The sequence below is a fragment of the Chaetomium strumarium genome, assembly GCF_033439665.1.
Source record: "Chaetomium strumarium strain CBS 333.67 chromosome Unknown B0T15scaffold_3, whole genome shotgun sequence".
Taxonomy (NCBI): Eukaryota; Fungi; Ascomycota; class Sordariomycetes; order Sordariales; family Chaetomiaceae; genus Chaetomium; species Chaetomium strumarium.
Window position 1 is genome coordinate 4,106,749 of NW_026944431.1, and position 15,018 is coordinate 4,121,766.

Below are 15,018 nucleotides of genomic sequence, written 5' to 3' on the forward strand. Positions count from 1 at the left end.
GCATTCCGATCCTCTTTGATCACCTCGACTTCGTTGGTTGGCCTTCCTTCGTTGGGCCCGTTCCTACCGTTGGCTCCTGTGCCTTACCGTAGTACCTAGCACCTACCGTTTGCTGCATCCTGCGAGCCTTGGATCAAAGCACACCCTCGGTGCAAGCTTGGCGGGTTTTGTACTACCACATATGAACATCAACATAGGGCAAGTCCTGGTCGTCATGATAGCACAGACTGAGCTCGACGTCGCCGAGATCGCCCTGTCGTCCCTGGCCCAATCTCTGCAGCCGTATGCATATTAAATGTAAATTCTGTTCAATCAATTGCTGCCAGGCACCCAACGGCGCTGCACACCTCACCTAGCCATCAAACCAAAACGAAGGGGTGCGTCGCCCCACTGCTGTGCGCCGTAATTGCCGTGCAGGGCCGAGGAACGACCCCTGTCCGGCTAGTTCTGGGCTTCCTCGGGCTTGCACCACGCTGTTTGGCTGCTTCCCGGGATCGCCAGTGCCCACGTCACTTTGGGTCATCCAGGGCAGTGGGCCGGTTATTACGGGACAAGGTCCTGGATCTTGAAAACGTTGACGGCGCCCTGGGCTGCATGCCCAACTCCCCTCCCCGAGTTGAACCAACGTCGCCCGCATCACCGCTCGATCGGACGGACGGTGCTACATCTCTCGGTGACGTTGGTGAGAATAGCTGCCCCCGGCACCGGGCAGTTGAACTCGCCATGCATCGCGTCTCGGCTCTGCTCCCTTCGTGGGACCGATCGAAACAAACTGCCCCCGCGCCGCGGACGCCCGGTGCACTGGATAAGGTCTTTGGCTGGGCCGAAAAGATTGTCGTGCCCATCAACCGAAACAGCACGTCGACTGCGCCCACAGCACCCACCCGTTACGGCCGAGAAACATATTGGCCGACCACGCTCGACAAGGAGTGCGACAAGGCCGCCAGGATCATCAAGTCGTTCTGCTGTAAGTGTTGCAGTTGGGCTGGCTGTATGGCGCAGGGGCTGACAGTTTGACCAGTCGATGGCTTCCTCTCGCAGGATTCCGAGCAGTCCGACACCAACATAGCCGAACCGACGTCGACACCGAGTTACATCACCAAGAAGATCCCCCCTCGAATAATTCAAAATGCCGTCGGTCTCGCTGTCTTCTCCTGCATGCGGTCTGGCCTCTGGATGTCGGGGTCCGGGGGAGCGGGCATTATCATAGCGCGGAAGGCCGACGGGACATGGTCGCCGCCGTCTGGGATAATACTCCACACTGCTGAGTTGGCCTTCGTCATGGGTGTCGACATCTACGACTGCCTCTTAGTGATCAACAGCGTCCAGACCCTGGAGCTCTTCACCCGCGCTAAGCTAATACTAGGCAACGATGTCAACCTGGCCGTGGGACCACTTGCTGCTGAGGGACTGCCGGAGCCTGAGATCAGATGGAAGGAGATCAACGACACTGTATTGACGTACGTGAAGGCTAGAGGGAAGCACCAGGCCGTGCAGCTTGACGGGTCGTTGGTCACGGAGCGTGGCAACGAAAACGAACGCTTTTACTGTGCCGGCGTTACCATCCTTGACGTCCTGGCCGGCAACGTCCCCAAGAACGTCCCTGAAATGCGCCCACTATATGAGGTCATCAAGGCCGCCGAGGGCCGTTCTGACTATGACAAGGGACTGATGGACTGGCTCGCCCAGCAGCCAGCACCCGGTGATGCGCAGATCGAGAGTCCAACGGAATCCATCGCATCCCCAACAAAACAAGCGTTTGGCGTGCCGGACGCCAACGACCCGGATCCCTTTGGCGTCATCAGCCTGGAAATGGCAGGCATTGAGATCCGCGAAGCGGGCACCAAGCTGCGACCAACAAGCACACAGTTTGAGTACCACCCGAGCCCGAACAGTCCCGTGTATGGAAGATTCAGCCGCCAGAGCATGGATACGTTCGTCTCGAGAAGCAACCGGGGCAGCTGCATGTCGGCGAAGACACAAAACACAACAATGACTGACGCGTTCACACAGACGGATGTGGCCAGCACCGCCGACACAACTTACAGCCGCGCCAATAGCGACGACGGGAAGGACAGCGTGGAGAGACTCCCCACGGTTGTAGAGCCGGGGGAGGTGGATTACACCAAGGTCGACACGAGTATCATCGAGCGGCTGAAGCGGAGGACGGTCGAAATTCCAGCGTCAAAACCGGCCCCTGCTGTCGAGACCAAGGAGGCAACGGTCACCGCGGGAACGCAAACTGCTACAGATGCTAAACAAAGCCAAGAGGCGCCGAAACCCGGCAACCCGGACACGCCAATTGAGAGCCTGAGTCTCAAAGCCACAGACGAGCTAGACGCCGAGGCCGAGGCCGACGATGAGGAGGAGGAAGACGAGGACGAGACCGAGGATGAAGAGCCGATCATCTGTGAAGTCGCGACAGCGTCGGCAGCACGGAGTTCCGTCTCGTCTCAAATCACCCAAGTTATCCAAGCCAAGGGCGCCATCGTTACCATCCCGAAGAGGATACCGCCGCCGTTACCTGCACGGAGTCCCGCACGCGCCTCCCGAGGAAGCAAGAGCGAGTACGGTGATGTGTCCTCGCTCAAAAGCCCTGTCCGCAACTCCTTCCTGTCCATCGAGTCGCGGGCCTCTATGGAGTCGCGGGTTAGTGACACCCAGTCTGCTGAGGTGGCCTCGGTCGACGAGAAGACTGCGACCGAAAAGCCAACGGGTGAGGAAAGCTCTTCAACGCAGAGATCTGTCAGCCCAAGACATCAGAAGAACTCATCGTCAGTTTCCACCGCCGTAGCACTGGACAGCATATCTCGGAGGACGAGCATCCGCTTAGAGAAGAAAGAGAGCTCGCCGCCTCCTCCTGTCCCGCCTACACCACAAAATCTGGAGCCCGGTTCCTCAGCCGACGACGAATCGGAAAGAGAGCCTAGGACGCCCCAGATGACGGAGACGGATTTCGATGCTGCTTCTGAACACCAAACTGAACACAAGCCCAATAAAGAGGCTCGTGAGAGTGTCAAGATCGTCTCAGGCTCCCCGACAGAGAGCTTCTGAGCGAGAGAACCTGGTGGTGCCACCAGGTGGTCTGGCGGAGACCCGGTTCGTATTTGTATGACAGACGGTTGCCAAGGCAAGGCGGGCGTTGATATTTGTTGAGGTTTTGGATACCCAGGCTGGGCGGGCTTTTTTTTCTCTCTCCATGTGGCATGATGCACGGAGACGGAAGGGGGCTATGCATATGGCATATGATATTAGCGAGGTGAGGAAAGGTCCGGCGAACCGTGTCTGTCGGGCGCCCATTCATGTTTCCGTATGGGTTTGCGGTTTTGGAAGGCTCCATGAGCCGGTCGGCGTTTCAAAAGAGGCATCAATCGCTTCAGGTCGGGAGAGCGAAAGGTTAATTTCCATACATTCTCTTATTAATGAGGAAGGGGGCTTCGCATAATGTTTTGTGAGGGAAAGACCACCTTTGGGGGGTTTGGTATTCCACGAGGAGTGTGGGGTCAACCTGATACCCCATTCATCTGGAATCAGTGACCGGGGCGATGGATAGCTAATCACCAAACGGAGTTATTACGGTCAAGACAGGCTGGAGGGCTACTTGTTAGACTGTAATGAATATCCCACTACGCCAGTTCCTTGCCCCCTAATCAGACTTCTAGCTGGGGTTTTCCTTAGGACTTCGTGCGCTGTACGGTTGGGGCTTTCTTTAGACGCCGAGGAGGCTCGGGGAACGAACGCCTCTGGAACAAATAGATCCGGGTCAACTAAGGATTGGATAAGCCTTCTCCCTGTGGTGTGGATTTGGACTCCCGCCTTCATCGACAATAGGGGGGGGGATCCTATTAAACACCACATGGACAAAGGCTCATCTAATCCTTAGTTAACCCGAACACATTCATTCCCGAGGCGCTCCCAGAGCGTCCTCGGCGTCCTAAAGAAGCCCCAACCGTACAGCGCACCAACATCAACCCAGTCCATCACTTACTTTCCTCAAAGAGATGCCGATCCCCAACGCGACAAGTAACAAATAAGTCCCAACAAGGCGAATCCGCTTGCCGTCTCCTTCACCCCTATTTTCCTCCTTCCCCTTCCACCACGTCCACTAGTAGTAATAGGCGGTGGGCCCGCTTCCTCCTCTCCATTCTCCTAAGAAGAAGAAGGAACCAACTCAGCCGCAGCCCCGCCAATCGCCAACTTGCCCGTCTCCTTCACCTTGGTCTGGAAGATGACCTTGTTGCCGTCCTTCCACATCTCGGTGACCAGCGTCTGACCGGGGTTGACCGTCCCCGCGAAGCGTACCTTGATGTTCTTGAAGGCGCCAAACTTCTCGTAGACGGCCTTGCCGGCGAAGCCGAAGAAGCACAGCCCGTGCAGGATGGGCACCTTGAAGCCGCCCATTTTGGCGAAGGCTGGGTCGATGTGAAGGGGGCTGGGTACCAACATGTCAGTACCTGGATATCTGACTGAGATGGATGCCGGGGAAGTTGGGGCGGGCGGAAGGGGAGATACGTACTTGTAATCGCCGCTCAGCCGGTAGATAGCAGCCTGTTCCTCGATGGTCTTCTCCTCGACCACGGCGTCGGGCGCGCGCGCAGGCGGCTTGTTGGCCGCGGTGCTGGCGCCGCGATCAGCCGGCTTCTTCTGCCCGCCGAAGCCGCCGCAGCCGCGCAGGAAGACGGTCATCTCGTTGTAGAAGAGCTCCTCGTCCGTCTCGGCATTGACCGTGGTCACGCCGGACTTGACAATGGCCGCGTTGCCCTTGTCCACCACCTCAAGCAGCTTGGCCCTGGAGATGAGCCGGCCTGAGGTAGGGATCGGGTACTTCTTGACCTCGAGGTACTGCTCGCCGTGGAGCAGCATCATGGGGGAGAAGTTGGGGACCAGGTCGTCGAGGTTATATGGCGTCTCGGCGTCGAATGGCGGGATCACGCCGAAGGTGGGGATGACTTGGAATTCGTCATTACCCTCGCTGATCATCGAATCAACGGTCAGCTGTGAACACAAGTCATGATGTCAGTTGTAGAAGGTGACTCACAAGACATAGCGCAGGTCGGTGCGCTTGGCACCGATCCCCAGATTGTACAGTATCACATCGCGATCCGTGTACTTGAACTCGGTGCCCTTACCCTCGGCCTTGAGCGCCTTCTGGATGGCGTCAAGGTACTGGTTGCTCCCACCGGACGCACTCTGCGGAGACACACAGGTTAACACGTCATGTATTTTACATACTATTATTTATGCTATGGTACATGGATGGAAACGGCGTAGGTAGGTGACAGGTAAGTAAGTGGCTGGCTGGATCATACCTTTCCTTCGCCGCTCCGGTTTTCCATGTTGGCCATGATTTTCTGCAGGCTGTCCTGCGTCTTCTCGGGGTGGTCGGCACGGTTGTCAAACGTGACGATGGCATCCCAGTGCTTGACGACCGCCTCAGGAGTGAGCGGCACATCGACGGGGAAGCCGTAGCCACCGGTCCGCTGCCACCTCGTCTGGCCGACCCAGCCGCTGCCGACCTCGTACAGGCCGCCGGTCGGGTTAGGGACCTTGTCGCTGCACAAAGCGAGCACCAAGGGCGCAATGTAGTCGGGCTTGAAGGCCTGGACAAGCTCCTCGGGCAGGATGGTCCTGGTCATGGCGGTGCCCGCATTCGGGGCAATCGTGTTGACGTAAATGTTGTACTTGGCACCCTCAAGCGCAAGCGCGCGAGAGAAGCCGAGGATGGCACATTTCTATCCCGGGTCAGCGCACGTCTACTTCTGTCTTTGGATTCAGGTACACTCACCGCCGCGGAGTAGTTCGCCTGGCCGAAATTGCCGTAGATGCCGCTGGTCGAGGTGGTGTTGACCACACGGCCATACTTCTGCTTCAGGAAATACGGCCAGGCGGCCTTCGTAACCTTGTAGGTGCCGCGGGCGTGCACGTTCATGACGGCATCCCACTGGCTGTCATCCATGTTGGCGAATGCCTTGTCCCTCAAGATGCCGGCGTTGTTGATGACAATGTCAATGCGTCCAAAGGCATCGATGGCAGTCTTGACAACCGCATCGCCGTCCTCGGCCGAGAACTTGGCTCCCACAGCTTTGCCGCCCATCTTCTTGATCTCATTGACCACATCATCGGGGTTGGCCAGGTCGTTGACGACCACAGCCGCACCCACCTTGGCAAATGCCAAGCAGTAGGCACGGCCAATGCCCGCGCCGCCGCCAGTGACGAGGGCAACGCGCCCGGTGAAGTCGATCTTCTCACCTTGGTCGTTGGGGCCGAGCTTCTGCGACTCCTCGAGCAGCGCCAGGAAGTCATTGGGCCCGCTGGGGTATTGCGGGCTGGAGAAGTCTGTCACGCGATCCCACTTCTTGAGGACCGCGCTCGGGGTGTAGGACTCGTCGCACTTGCACAGCAGCCCCTTGGACCGCTCCCACCTAAGCTTCGCAATGTGGCCGCCACCGACCTCGAAGATGGAGCCGCTCTCACTCGTGTTGTTCTTGTGCACCAGGACGGCCACCAGGGGCACGACCCACTCGGGCTTCATGAGCGCGAGGACATCTGGCGGCATGACGGTCTCGGTCATGCGGCTCGCAGCGACAGGGGCAATGACGTTGCAGATGATGTTGTATTTGGCGCCCTCCTTAGCGAGCGTCTCGGTGAAGCCGACCATGGCGAGCTTGGCAGCAGAGTAGTTGGCCTGGCCGAAGTTGCCGAACAGGCCGGCGGCCGAGGCCGTGTTGATGACGCGACCGTACTTTTGCTTGCGGAAGTACGGCCAGGCAGCCCGGGCGCACTTGTAGCTGCCCTTGACATGTACCTTGAAGATCAGGTCCCAGTCCTGGTCCTTCATGTTCTTGAAGCTGACGTCGCGCAGGATGCCGGCGTTGTTGATGAGCACATCGATGCGGCCGAAAGCCTTGATGGCTGTCTCGATGATCTTGTCGCCGTTCTCGACGCTGTCATAGTTGGCAACCGCCTTGCCGCCGGCGGCCTTGATCTCGTTGACGACGACATCGGCGGCCTACTTGTGTCAGGTCTATGTACCTTGACGGTTGCTCAATAGTCTCAATAGTTTGCGCACGCACCTTTGTGTCTTTGCCCTCGCCCTTAAACGACACACCGAGGTCGTTCACCACCACGCTGGCGCCGCGCGATGCAAAAAAGGTGGCATAAGCCTTGCCGAGACCGCCGCCCGCGCCGGTGACGACAACAACCTGGCCATCAAACCTCAATTGATCCGCCATCTTGAATCTGTGAATAGCGTGTGGAAATGCGACACGATGAAAAAGAAAACCGGAGGGATTAATTGTCGCAGATGTTGATGGAATCACAGGAGACAGGCACTGGCCGGAAACGTTACACTTCTATAAGGAGCACCGTTGACGTCGGCAAATCGACACTTACCGATGCTTCGCTGCCGCGCCTCTTTAAGCCGAGGCAAACGGCTGTTGCTGTGACTTGCGTCTCCCATCTCCACTGTTAGCCAGCGTTGCCGAGAGACGGGACATTCTGCCGACGGAATTGTCCCACTGGGCAGTTCACACTGTGCATTCACATGCAATTCCATCCGAGCCAGCTCCCGGCCAATCAGCTCAGCTTGACGGAGCAAGGCACATCACGGGTGACCTTTTCCATGCTCGCGCCGCGCTACAAAGGCCGGCTCAAATATGATTGTTTCATCATTTCATGACATTTAAGTCGGGATGCTCCTCCACGGGCAGCCGTCCTTGTATGTACTCTCTGCTTGGATTCGGATGAATAGTTATTGTGCACGAGGACATCGATTGTCTATGGTGGAGGCTACCTAGGTACCTAAGCAGGGATGTGCTCGGTGCTAGCATCAGCACTCCAAGTGCCACAAGGGGCGATCACATGCCTGGCTGCTCTGCACTTCGTCCAGGAACCGGACTGAACACCAGGGCATGGCAACTCGAGGCACTGGCATGTTACTTGACTCGTTGGGTCGGCTCGATCAAGCACCAGAAGCCATACTCTTTTCTACTTCGTACACTACACTATGAAGACCTTCGACGAGAACCCGGAACCTGTTCCGTCTCCCAAGGTTGGGGTTGCTGCCCCACACAGGTTTCCAGCTTCCCCGCGCCAATCGACGCACCCCACAATGGGCCGGACCGCCTAGTGTAAGCTGGTCCCGCTGTCGTCCTGGACTGCGCCGGCCGAACAGCATCTCGCGCATATTTCGAGGCTGCAGTGCGAAACGACTGGTTGAGAGGCCGGCCGGGAGATTTAATATGCTTCAGTACCCAATCGCGACAACCCAAATGATCACATTACCCAGCTAAGTTCATAAGCGCAGCCCGAACATGGCCTCCACGCCAGACGGAGTCCCGCAGACCCGCATGGTCGACGACAAATCGCCCATATGCATCCCCTTCCTCCTTGAGCGCCTAGCTCAATACAGGGAACAAAGCGCGGGAAAGAACGATGCCAGGCCCTTCATAGTAGGGATAAACGGCGTGCAGGGCGTGGGCAAGACAACGCTCGTCCGGGCGCTAGCCCAGACCCTGCAAGAGCGTGAGGGGCTGCCCACGCTGGTAGTGAGCATCGACGACTTCTACCTCACCCATGCGGATCAGCTGGCGCTGGCAGCGGCACATCCGGACAACGCGCTGGTACAGTACAGAGGCGAACCTGGTGTGTGATTCCTTCACACTTCCCTCCCCTTTCACTCCCGAGCCCATCTCAAGCAGAGACTTACATCCCGCCTCCATCTTAAGGAACTCACGATCTCCCCCTCGTCCGCGCCTTCCTTGCCTCGCTCACCGCCAACAAGCCCACGCCGGTGCCGCAGTACGACAAATCCGCCTTCTCCGGGCTAGGCGACCGGCAGCCGCCCAGCTCCTGGCCAACAGCCACCTCACCGCAAGTGCTCATCCTCGAAGGCTGGTGCGTCGGCTTCCGCCCCCTAGATAACTCGACCCTTGAAGGGAAATGGCGCGGCCCAAGCCGGACGCTGCACAACCACAAGCTGGAGCATCTGCAGTTCATCAACAGCCAGTTGGCCGAGTACGACGCCGTGATCAACCGCACGTTGAACGCCTTCATCCACATCGACGCGGAGGATATTGAGTACGTGTATGCGTGGCGGGCGGAGCAGGAGGAGCAGCTGCGCAGGGAGAAGGGGGCGGGCATGACGGGGGAACAGGTGGTCAAGTTTGTGGATGCGTACTATCCCGCGTATGAGCTGTTCACCGAGGGGGTGAGAGAGGGGATTTTCTTGCCTGCGAGAGGGTGCCAACTGAGGGTTGTTGTTGGGCGCGATAGGAGGGTGAAGGAGAGTGTGGTCATATAAGTATGCCAGTGGTGCGCAATCGTATTTGACGGTCTACTTGGATACAGCTACATACCTAGCCGTCTATGATACCCCGTCCAACACGCACTTCCTGTACCGTTGCGTCTCAGTGCTGCATCCCGTCCCATCTTGAGGCTGTCAATTCGTCAGTCATCAGTCGTAAGTCATGAGTCGTAAGCCATTATGTTACTCTTGGTCGTTAGCTCGTTGAACGTCAAAGCGCAAGGTAAATGCAAAAGAAAAACAACCACAGCTCCAGAGCCACGGCAAAGGAAAATCGTTCGTATACATCCCCTACCATGAAGCAAATGTGTTCCATCCCCACGATTACAACGTACGTATGAGCGCTCCGGGCGGCGCTCAGAGCTCCACATCCACGTCCTTCCCCTGCATCATCGTCTGGCCCTCCTGCTTAAGGTCCTCAAGCGTCCTTCCGATCCCGTCAATCTTGCTACGCACCGCTTCCTCCCGGGCGGCAATTTCGTCTTCGAACTGCTGCACCAGCTGCCGCTTGGCCTTGCGCGCCTGCTTCAGCCGCTGCATGATGCTGCCGAACTGCGCCAGGAACCAGTCGCCCGCCTCATCCCACTCGTCGATGGAAATGCGGGTGAAGAACTCGTGCTGGTCCATGCTCCCCTTGCTCTTGTAGTGCTCCAGCCGCTCCTCAATGCTCCCTCCTGCTGGGGGCACGGCCGCCTGCTGGAGGGCTGCCGCCTGCGGGTCGAAGTCGAAGGCTTGTTTGTGCAGGTCTGCGTAGCTCATCCCGTGCAGCTCTGCGTCGTCGTAGTCGAGGCTTTGTCGGCGCTTGCGCGATGTGGTGGATGCCACGTCTTTGGATGGCTCTTGTAGCCGGCGGCTGGCTGTCCGCCCGAGCGGTGAGGGTGCCTCGTTGAAGGGATTGGCTTGGGCTGGAAACAGCTGCTGCGGCGGCGGTTGGCGGTTTGCCCGCGGGGTGCGCTCCAGAGCCTCCTTGAGTGCCTCGGGGTCGACACCGGTGCTGGACGCAACGGCTGCCGCTTTCGTGTCGTTGAAGTCCGGATCGTCAAACTCAAGCGGCGTCAAGTTCTCGAATATGGTGGACCGCTTGTGCTGGAGCTCATGCTCTCGCTGACGCTGCCGTTCTCTTTCTCTCTCGCGTTCTCGCTCACGCTGCCGCTCCCGGTCGCGCGAGAGCCGTTCCTGTAACCTGATCTTGTCGATATGGTTTCCCGCATCGGCCTGTCGCTCTGGAGACAGGTCCAGGCTCTGTGATTCTGGTGAATAACCTGAGCCTGATCGTTGTGGTGATCCGTTGCTCTTCGTGTCGCGCGTGTCTCGATAGGCTAGCCTCGTCCGCCTGAGTCCGCTGCGTCTGGTGGGCGTTTCATAGAGCTGCGGGGTTTCCTGAAATACATCCTCCGTCTTGACGCTCTGGTCCTCGAAGATGCCACCCGGCATGGCATTGTTGGCCACGGGGACCGTCTCGGGCGCCTGATGAGCACTGGGAGCCGGGACGACCTTGAGGAGACCGCCCTCGCCAATGACGAATGGCAGGTTCAGTTTCTCGTCAGGCTTGGGCTGCGTGAGGGCGGGCTGAAGTTGGCGCGTCCTCTGCGGCGGCGGGGCATCGCTGTAGTGGCGGCCGTGGCCTCCCTGGTGCGCGCGAAGCCTATCCGATGCAGACCTGCTCTCGTTGTCGCCAAACATGGAGGCTATTGTCGAGTCCTCCCACGCGTTGTGGCCCCGCTGCGTTTCGCGCCCGGTGTCCGAGGCAGCGGTCCTGGTGCGCTGCATTGGGTGATAATGTTCCGCAGGGACGCTCATCGCCGCGGTTGGCTGAGATGCGGCCGCGTACCAACCAGCTTTTGGCACGGGTAATGTCCTGGCAGTTGCGGGCGTGTCAGGAAGCTGTCGTTCCTGCCGCGCCGCGGTGATTTCGGGTGGGGGCTGCAGCTGTGGAGGCTGCGCATGGGATGTCGCGTGGCTTCCGGGCCTCGATCCATGTCCCGACGAAGCAGGCGCAGGCGTTGCAGGCAGGCCCACTACTCCTGCCCTGGGGTTGCTACCGGGACCACCACCTACTGTCCCGTCGGCCTGCCGCATAAACAAACCGATCGAGCCAAGTTTCTTCTTTGTTGTTGGCATCATACTCAACCGCATTGATACGTGGCTCAAGCGGCGCAGGACGTTGGAGGGGAACGACTGGCGATGAGCGTCAGGCGGCCGTTGTTTACTTGTTTACGTTGGGGGAGACGAGGTGCAAGAGCGCGGCTCGCTGAACGTCCGGCGCTGGCACACAGTTCGACAAATGTCGGGCACGACGCAACTCGGGTTATTATCTGCTTCAGACGACGTCAGGCTTGCGCCGCGATTCGACGGGACTCGCCCTGCTTGGGGCAACGGTGCGGCGGCGGGCGTGGAGAGCCACACGGTTCCTGGCCTCATTCCGACGCGGCAGTCTTGCATCGTTTGAAATGCGTGGTTCCAATGGCAACGACCGGCCATTTTCTGACTGGGACCCCTGCAGGGGTCGCCCGGTAGCTCGACGCGCTAACGTCCTCCCACACGCTGTCAGGTGAGCAGTTGAGCAATGGATGCAGGGTCTACGGATAGCCCAACTGTGTTTTAAACCTGCACTCCCCTTCGCCAATTCCCCCCCCCCCAAGCAACGCTTCTCCTGAGAGGTTGCCCCGTTCTGCTTCGCCTGCACATTAACGGATTGGATGCGCGCTTCTCCCCGGACTCTGCTTCGACCATTGATATGGCTCTCAGCGTTTAAGAGCCGTTGCATTGCACTCCGCACCCGCCTTATTAGCGATCAATACCCAACGTCCCCCGCAGTCGAAGACGCCATAGACGCCCAACGACGAAGATACCCTGCGATAGCGGCATGCGACCAAACGATCCGCCGCGAAGGACGGGGGGTTCGGATCATGGTCCGGGCGGAAAATTGCCAACTCCTGGATCAGAGGACACGCCTAAGGCTAGGCTTCGGGCGGGATGTCTTTGCCTCTTTACCTACCATACGGAGGTACGGCAGGGGCCAAATCTACCCTCAGATTTAGAACGTTGGAAGCCGATCACGAATCACCAACAGTAGTATGTGCCGCTGTGGATCGACGAAGCGAGTGCGGTCAGCCAATTCATCCTTAGCCTTGGAATCGTCCGTGTCCCGTCGGACTGGAGCGTCCGCCTCTCCTAAGCAGGAAAGGTTTTACACGGTACGATCATGGGATTGAAGGAGCACGGGAATGGGATCGTTGCATCGTGAACCATCGCAGGGAGCCGCAGGATCGACACCGCCGTCTAATCTGGAAGGGAGAAGAGCAAGGCGCCTTCATCCTCCGCACGCCTGTTGGTCCGTGCCAGCGGGTTCCGTCTCCTCGTCTAATGCAGTATGCTGTGCTCTCTTGTATTGACGCTGCGGTAACACCTCGGGGTTGATCAAAGGTCGATCTGGGCCGGGTGTCGGGGTTCCGGCATCGGCAAACGCCTGCGTACCCAAGCGCAAACACTGACCCCACGCTGGCTCGATAAGATAAGCCTGAGCCCCACCGGTTTAACTTACATCGGAGGCGATTTCTAAGCCAGAAGAAGAGCAACCTTCCATCTTTCGAGCTGCATTCCGCCAATTTGCCTGATTAGCACATTCGGAATGGCACCGTCATTAGAGGCAGAAGAGCCCGTCGAAGAGGTTCTTGCGAATCCTTTGAAACAAAAGCCGCAACTTGTTGCACCGGAGCCCGAACACTGCCCCGGCCCCGAGTCGGAGCAAGCTGGCACCGCCGATTCCTGCGCCGGATGTCCGAACCAGAAGATATGCGCCTCCGCGCCCAAGGGGCCAGACCCCGATATACCATTGATAACAGCCCGTCTCTCGGGCGTCAAACACAAGATCCTCGTTCTTAGCGGCAAGGGCGGTGTCGGGAAGAGTACCCTCACAGTCCAGCTGGCGCGCGCCTTCGCCACCAACCCGGACACCCAGGTCGGCGTGATGGACACAGACATCTGCGGACCGAGTATCCCCAAGATGTTGCGAGTCGAAGACGAGAAAGTACACGTCAGCAGCACGGGGTGGTCACCCATCTGGATGGACAATCTCGCTGTCATGTCGATCCAGTTTATCCTACCGAGCCGCGACTCGGCCATCATCTGGCGAGGGCCGAAGAAGAACGGAATGATCAAAAAGTTTCTTAAGGACGTTGACTGGGGGGATCTCGACTTCCTGCTTGTCGACACACCGCCCGGGACAAGCGACGAGCATCTTAGTGTCAACACGTTCCTCAAGGAGAGCAACATCGATGGCGCCATCGTCGTCACAACCCCCCAGGAGGTTTCGCTACTGGACGTGAGGAAGGAGATAGACTTCTGCCGGAAGGCGGGCATCAAGATCCTGGGCCTGGTGGAGAACATGTCGTTGTTTGTGTGCCCCAAGTGCGCGCACGCGACCGAGATCTTCAAGGCAACGACTGGTGGCGGAGGGGCGCTGGCGGAGGAGATGGGCATTCCGTTCCTGGGGTCAGTACCGCTTGACCCCAGGATAGGCATGTCGTGTGACTTTGGTGAGAACTTCTTCGAGCAGTTCCCAGATAGCCCGGCGTGTGTCGCCCTGAAGCAGGTGGTCAGGGGTTTGGCGGGGGAAATGGGCCTCGACCCGGAGGAAGTACTTCCAGAGGGAGAGGAAGGAGACGAGGTTATGACGGGGGGCTAACCCGAGGTAGAATGTCACATATGCAAAGAACTGGTTTAGACCATATTTCATGATACCCATCTCAAAGCCCCCTGAAGAGTCCCCGGGTATGCCCACTGTCCCCGCTACGCAGCCCCCAACTTCGCGGGAACCTCCTCCAACTCCTCAGAACTCTCAAGATCAAGGATTCTCGTCACCTCACTCGTGTTCCTCATCAGCTCCTTGGCGCCCGCATACAGCATTCGCAACTCGCTGTTGCACGTTGTGGGCAGGTAGTAGAGCATCACGTAGGGTACCGACATACGGCCGGAGGGCTGATACCGGTTTCCATTAGCCTCAACGCAAGTGATCGATCAGCATGAGTTCAGTATTTGGAGGGATACTGACCAAGGTAAGCGGATAGCTCAACAGGATAAACCGTGGCGAGTGGTCCGGTAGGTCATCGGCGAGCTCCTCAAGGGATTTGTAGACTGTTCCGTCCTCGTCTTGGCGGATTTCTTTGGTTTGCTTATTGATCATGTCTATGTCGTCCCGTGGTCAGCTGCTGTGCCTGCTGCCGTCTTGACACTTTGATAAGGGAGTCTGGTTCATGAAGGCAAGGAAGGATGAGATAGGTGGTGTAGAGAGAGACATACATACAGATGACGGCTTGCGGCTCGTTGGACCGTGACGTCCCCAACCGGAACTTCCGCAGGTGATCTTTGGTCTCCTGCGAGAAGGTGTATAGCCTTGCTTCGGAGCTCTGGAGGTTGTTAGATAAGGGCGGCTTGAATGTGGAAGCGCAAATGCAGCATACCATGACGATGGCTTATTTCGGGTTGGACTACAGAAAATGCTGGTTCCGGATCCACGGTGGATGGAGTCTGTACTACAGGTATTGCGGATGGCCGGTCACAAACTCCTGGGCTGTCTTGTCGGTCGCGTCACCCTCAGCTGGAGCTTCAGCGTCGAGGTGGGCGAGGTGGGGTGTCTTCACACTGCCCCGCACTCGGTGTTTAGTCCGCGCACCCCACAGCAGCAAAGAACAGACCATGTGGGTCCGGCTTGT

At 58.3% G+C, this 15,018-nt stretch overlaps 6 protein-coding genes across 6 annotated transcripts; 3 read left to right on the forward strand and 3 right to left on the reverse strand.

Moving 5' to 3' along the window:
• Positions 1-723: 723 nt before the first annotated feature.
• B0T15DRAFT_554450 (uncharacterized protein) lies at positions 724-3,325 on the forward strand (the record flags this gene model as incomplete). The annotated part of the gene is made up of 2 exons (XM_062870354.1): positions 724-967; positions 1,022-3,325. The coding sequence occupies 2 exons, from the start codon at positions 724-726 to the stop codon at positions 3,052-3,054; spliced, it is 2,277 nt and encodes a 758-aa protein (XP_062723371.1). The 3' UTR covers positions 3,055-3,325.
• Positions 3,326-3,715: 390 nt separating this feature from the next.
• On the reverse strand, positions 3,716-7,449 carry B0T15DRAFT_530637 (uncharacterized protein). The gene is made up of 6 exons (XM_062869183.1): positions 7,074-7,449; positions 5,786-7,009; positions 5,310-5,732; positions 5,039-5,190; positions 4,517-4,972; positions 3,716-4,432 (listed from the first exon to the last, which is right to left on the reverse strand). Exons 1-6 carry the CDS (start codon positions 7,230-7,232, stop codon positions 4,150-4,152), a joined length of 2,697 nt encoding a protein of 898 aa, XP_062723372.1. The 5' UTR covers positions 7,233-7,449; the 3' UTR covers positions 3,716-4,149.
• An 863-nt stretch (positions 7,450-8,312) lies between these two features.
• B0T15DRAFT_493065 (P-loop containing nucleoside triphosphate hydrolase protein) lies at positions 8,313-9,301 on the forward strand (the record flags this gene model as incomplete). The annotated part of the gene is made up of 2 exons (XM_062866913.1): positions 8,313-8,643; positions 8,727-9,301. The coding sequence occupies 2 exons, from the start codon at positions 8,313-8,315 to the stop codon at positions 9,299-9,301; spliced, it is 906 nt and encodes a 301-aa protein (XP_062723373.1).
• A 69-nt stretch (positions 9,302-9,370) lies between these two features.
• Positions 9,371-11,532, reverse strand: B0T15DRAFT_183530 (extracellular mutant protein 11-domain-containing protein). The gene has a single exon (XM_062862343.1). The coding sequence runs from the start codon at positions 11,438-11,440 to the stop codon at positions 9,662-9,664; it is 1,779 nt and encodes a 592-aa protein (XP_062723374.1). The 5' UTR covers positions 11,441-11,532; the 3' UTR covers positions 9,371-9,661.
• Positions 11,533-12,817: 1,285 nt separating this feature from the next.
• Positions 12,818-14,043, forward strand: B0T15DRAFT_183452 (P-loop containing nucleoside triphosphate hydrolase protein). The gene has a single exon (XM_062862341.1). It carries the CDS (start codon positions 12,936-12,938, stop codon positions 13,989-13,991), a length of 1,056 nt encoding a protein of 351 aa, XP_062723375.1. The 5' UTR covers positions 12,818-12,935; the 3' UTR covers positions 13,992-14,043.
• On the reverse strand, positions 14,044-15,000 carry B0T15DRAFT_530645 (uncharacterized protein). Its single transcript, XM_062869184.1, has 4 exons — positions 14,767-15,000; positions 14,610-14,712; positions 14,358-14,491; positions 14,044-14,284 (listed from the first exon to the last, which is right to left on the reverse strand). The coding sequence occupies exons 1-4, from the start codon at positions 14,767-14,769 to the stop codon at positions 14,096-14,098; spliced, it is 429 nt and encodes a 142-aa protein (XP_062723376.1). The 5' UTR covers positions 14,770-15,000; the 3' UTR covers positions 14,044-14,095.
• Between the last annotated feature and the right edge of the window lie 18 nt (positions 15,001-15,018).

Bases quoted from the DNA above. Each gene is read 5' to 3' on its own strand.
- B0T15DRAFT_530637 (XM_062869183.1), bottom strand. From the start codon at position 7,232: ATGGCGGATCAATTGAGGTTTGATGGCCAGGTTGTTGTCGTCACCGGC. The intron at 7,010-7,073 runs GTGCGTGCGCAA...TGACACAAGTAG, and splicing joins GCGAGGGCAAAGACACAAAG to GCCGCCGATGTCGTCGTCAA. The intron at 4,973-5,038 runs GTGAGTCACCTT...TTCGATGATCAG, and splicing joins ACCGACCTGCGCTATGTCTT to CGAGGGTAATGACGAATTCC.
- B0T15DRAFT_183530 (XM_062862343.1), bottom strand. From the start codon at position 11,440: ATGCGGTTGAGTATGATGCCAACAACAAAGAAGAAACTTGGCTCGATC.
- B0T15DRAFT_183452 (XM_062862341.1), top strand. From the start codon at position 12,936: ATGGCACCGTCATTAGAGGCAGAAGAGCCCGTCGAAGAGGTTCTTGCG.
- B0T15DRAFT_530645 (XM_062869184.1), bottom strand. The intron at 14,492-14,609 runs GTATGTATGTCT...GGGACGACATAG, and splicing joins CGAGCCGCAAGCCGTCATCT to ACATGATCAATAAGCAAACC. The intron at 14,285-14,357 runs GTCAGTATCCCT...AACCGGTATCAG, and splicing joins TGAGCTATCCGCTTACCTTG to CCCTCCGGCCGTATGTCGGT.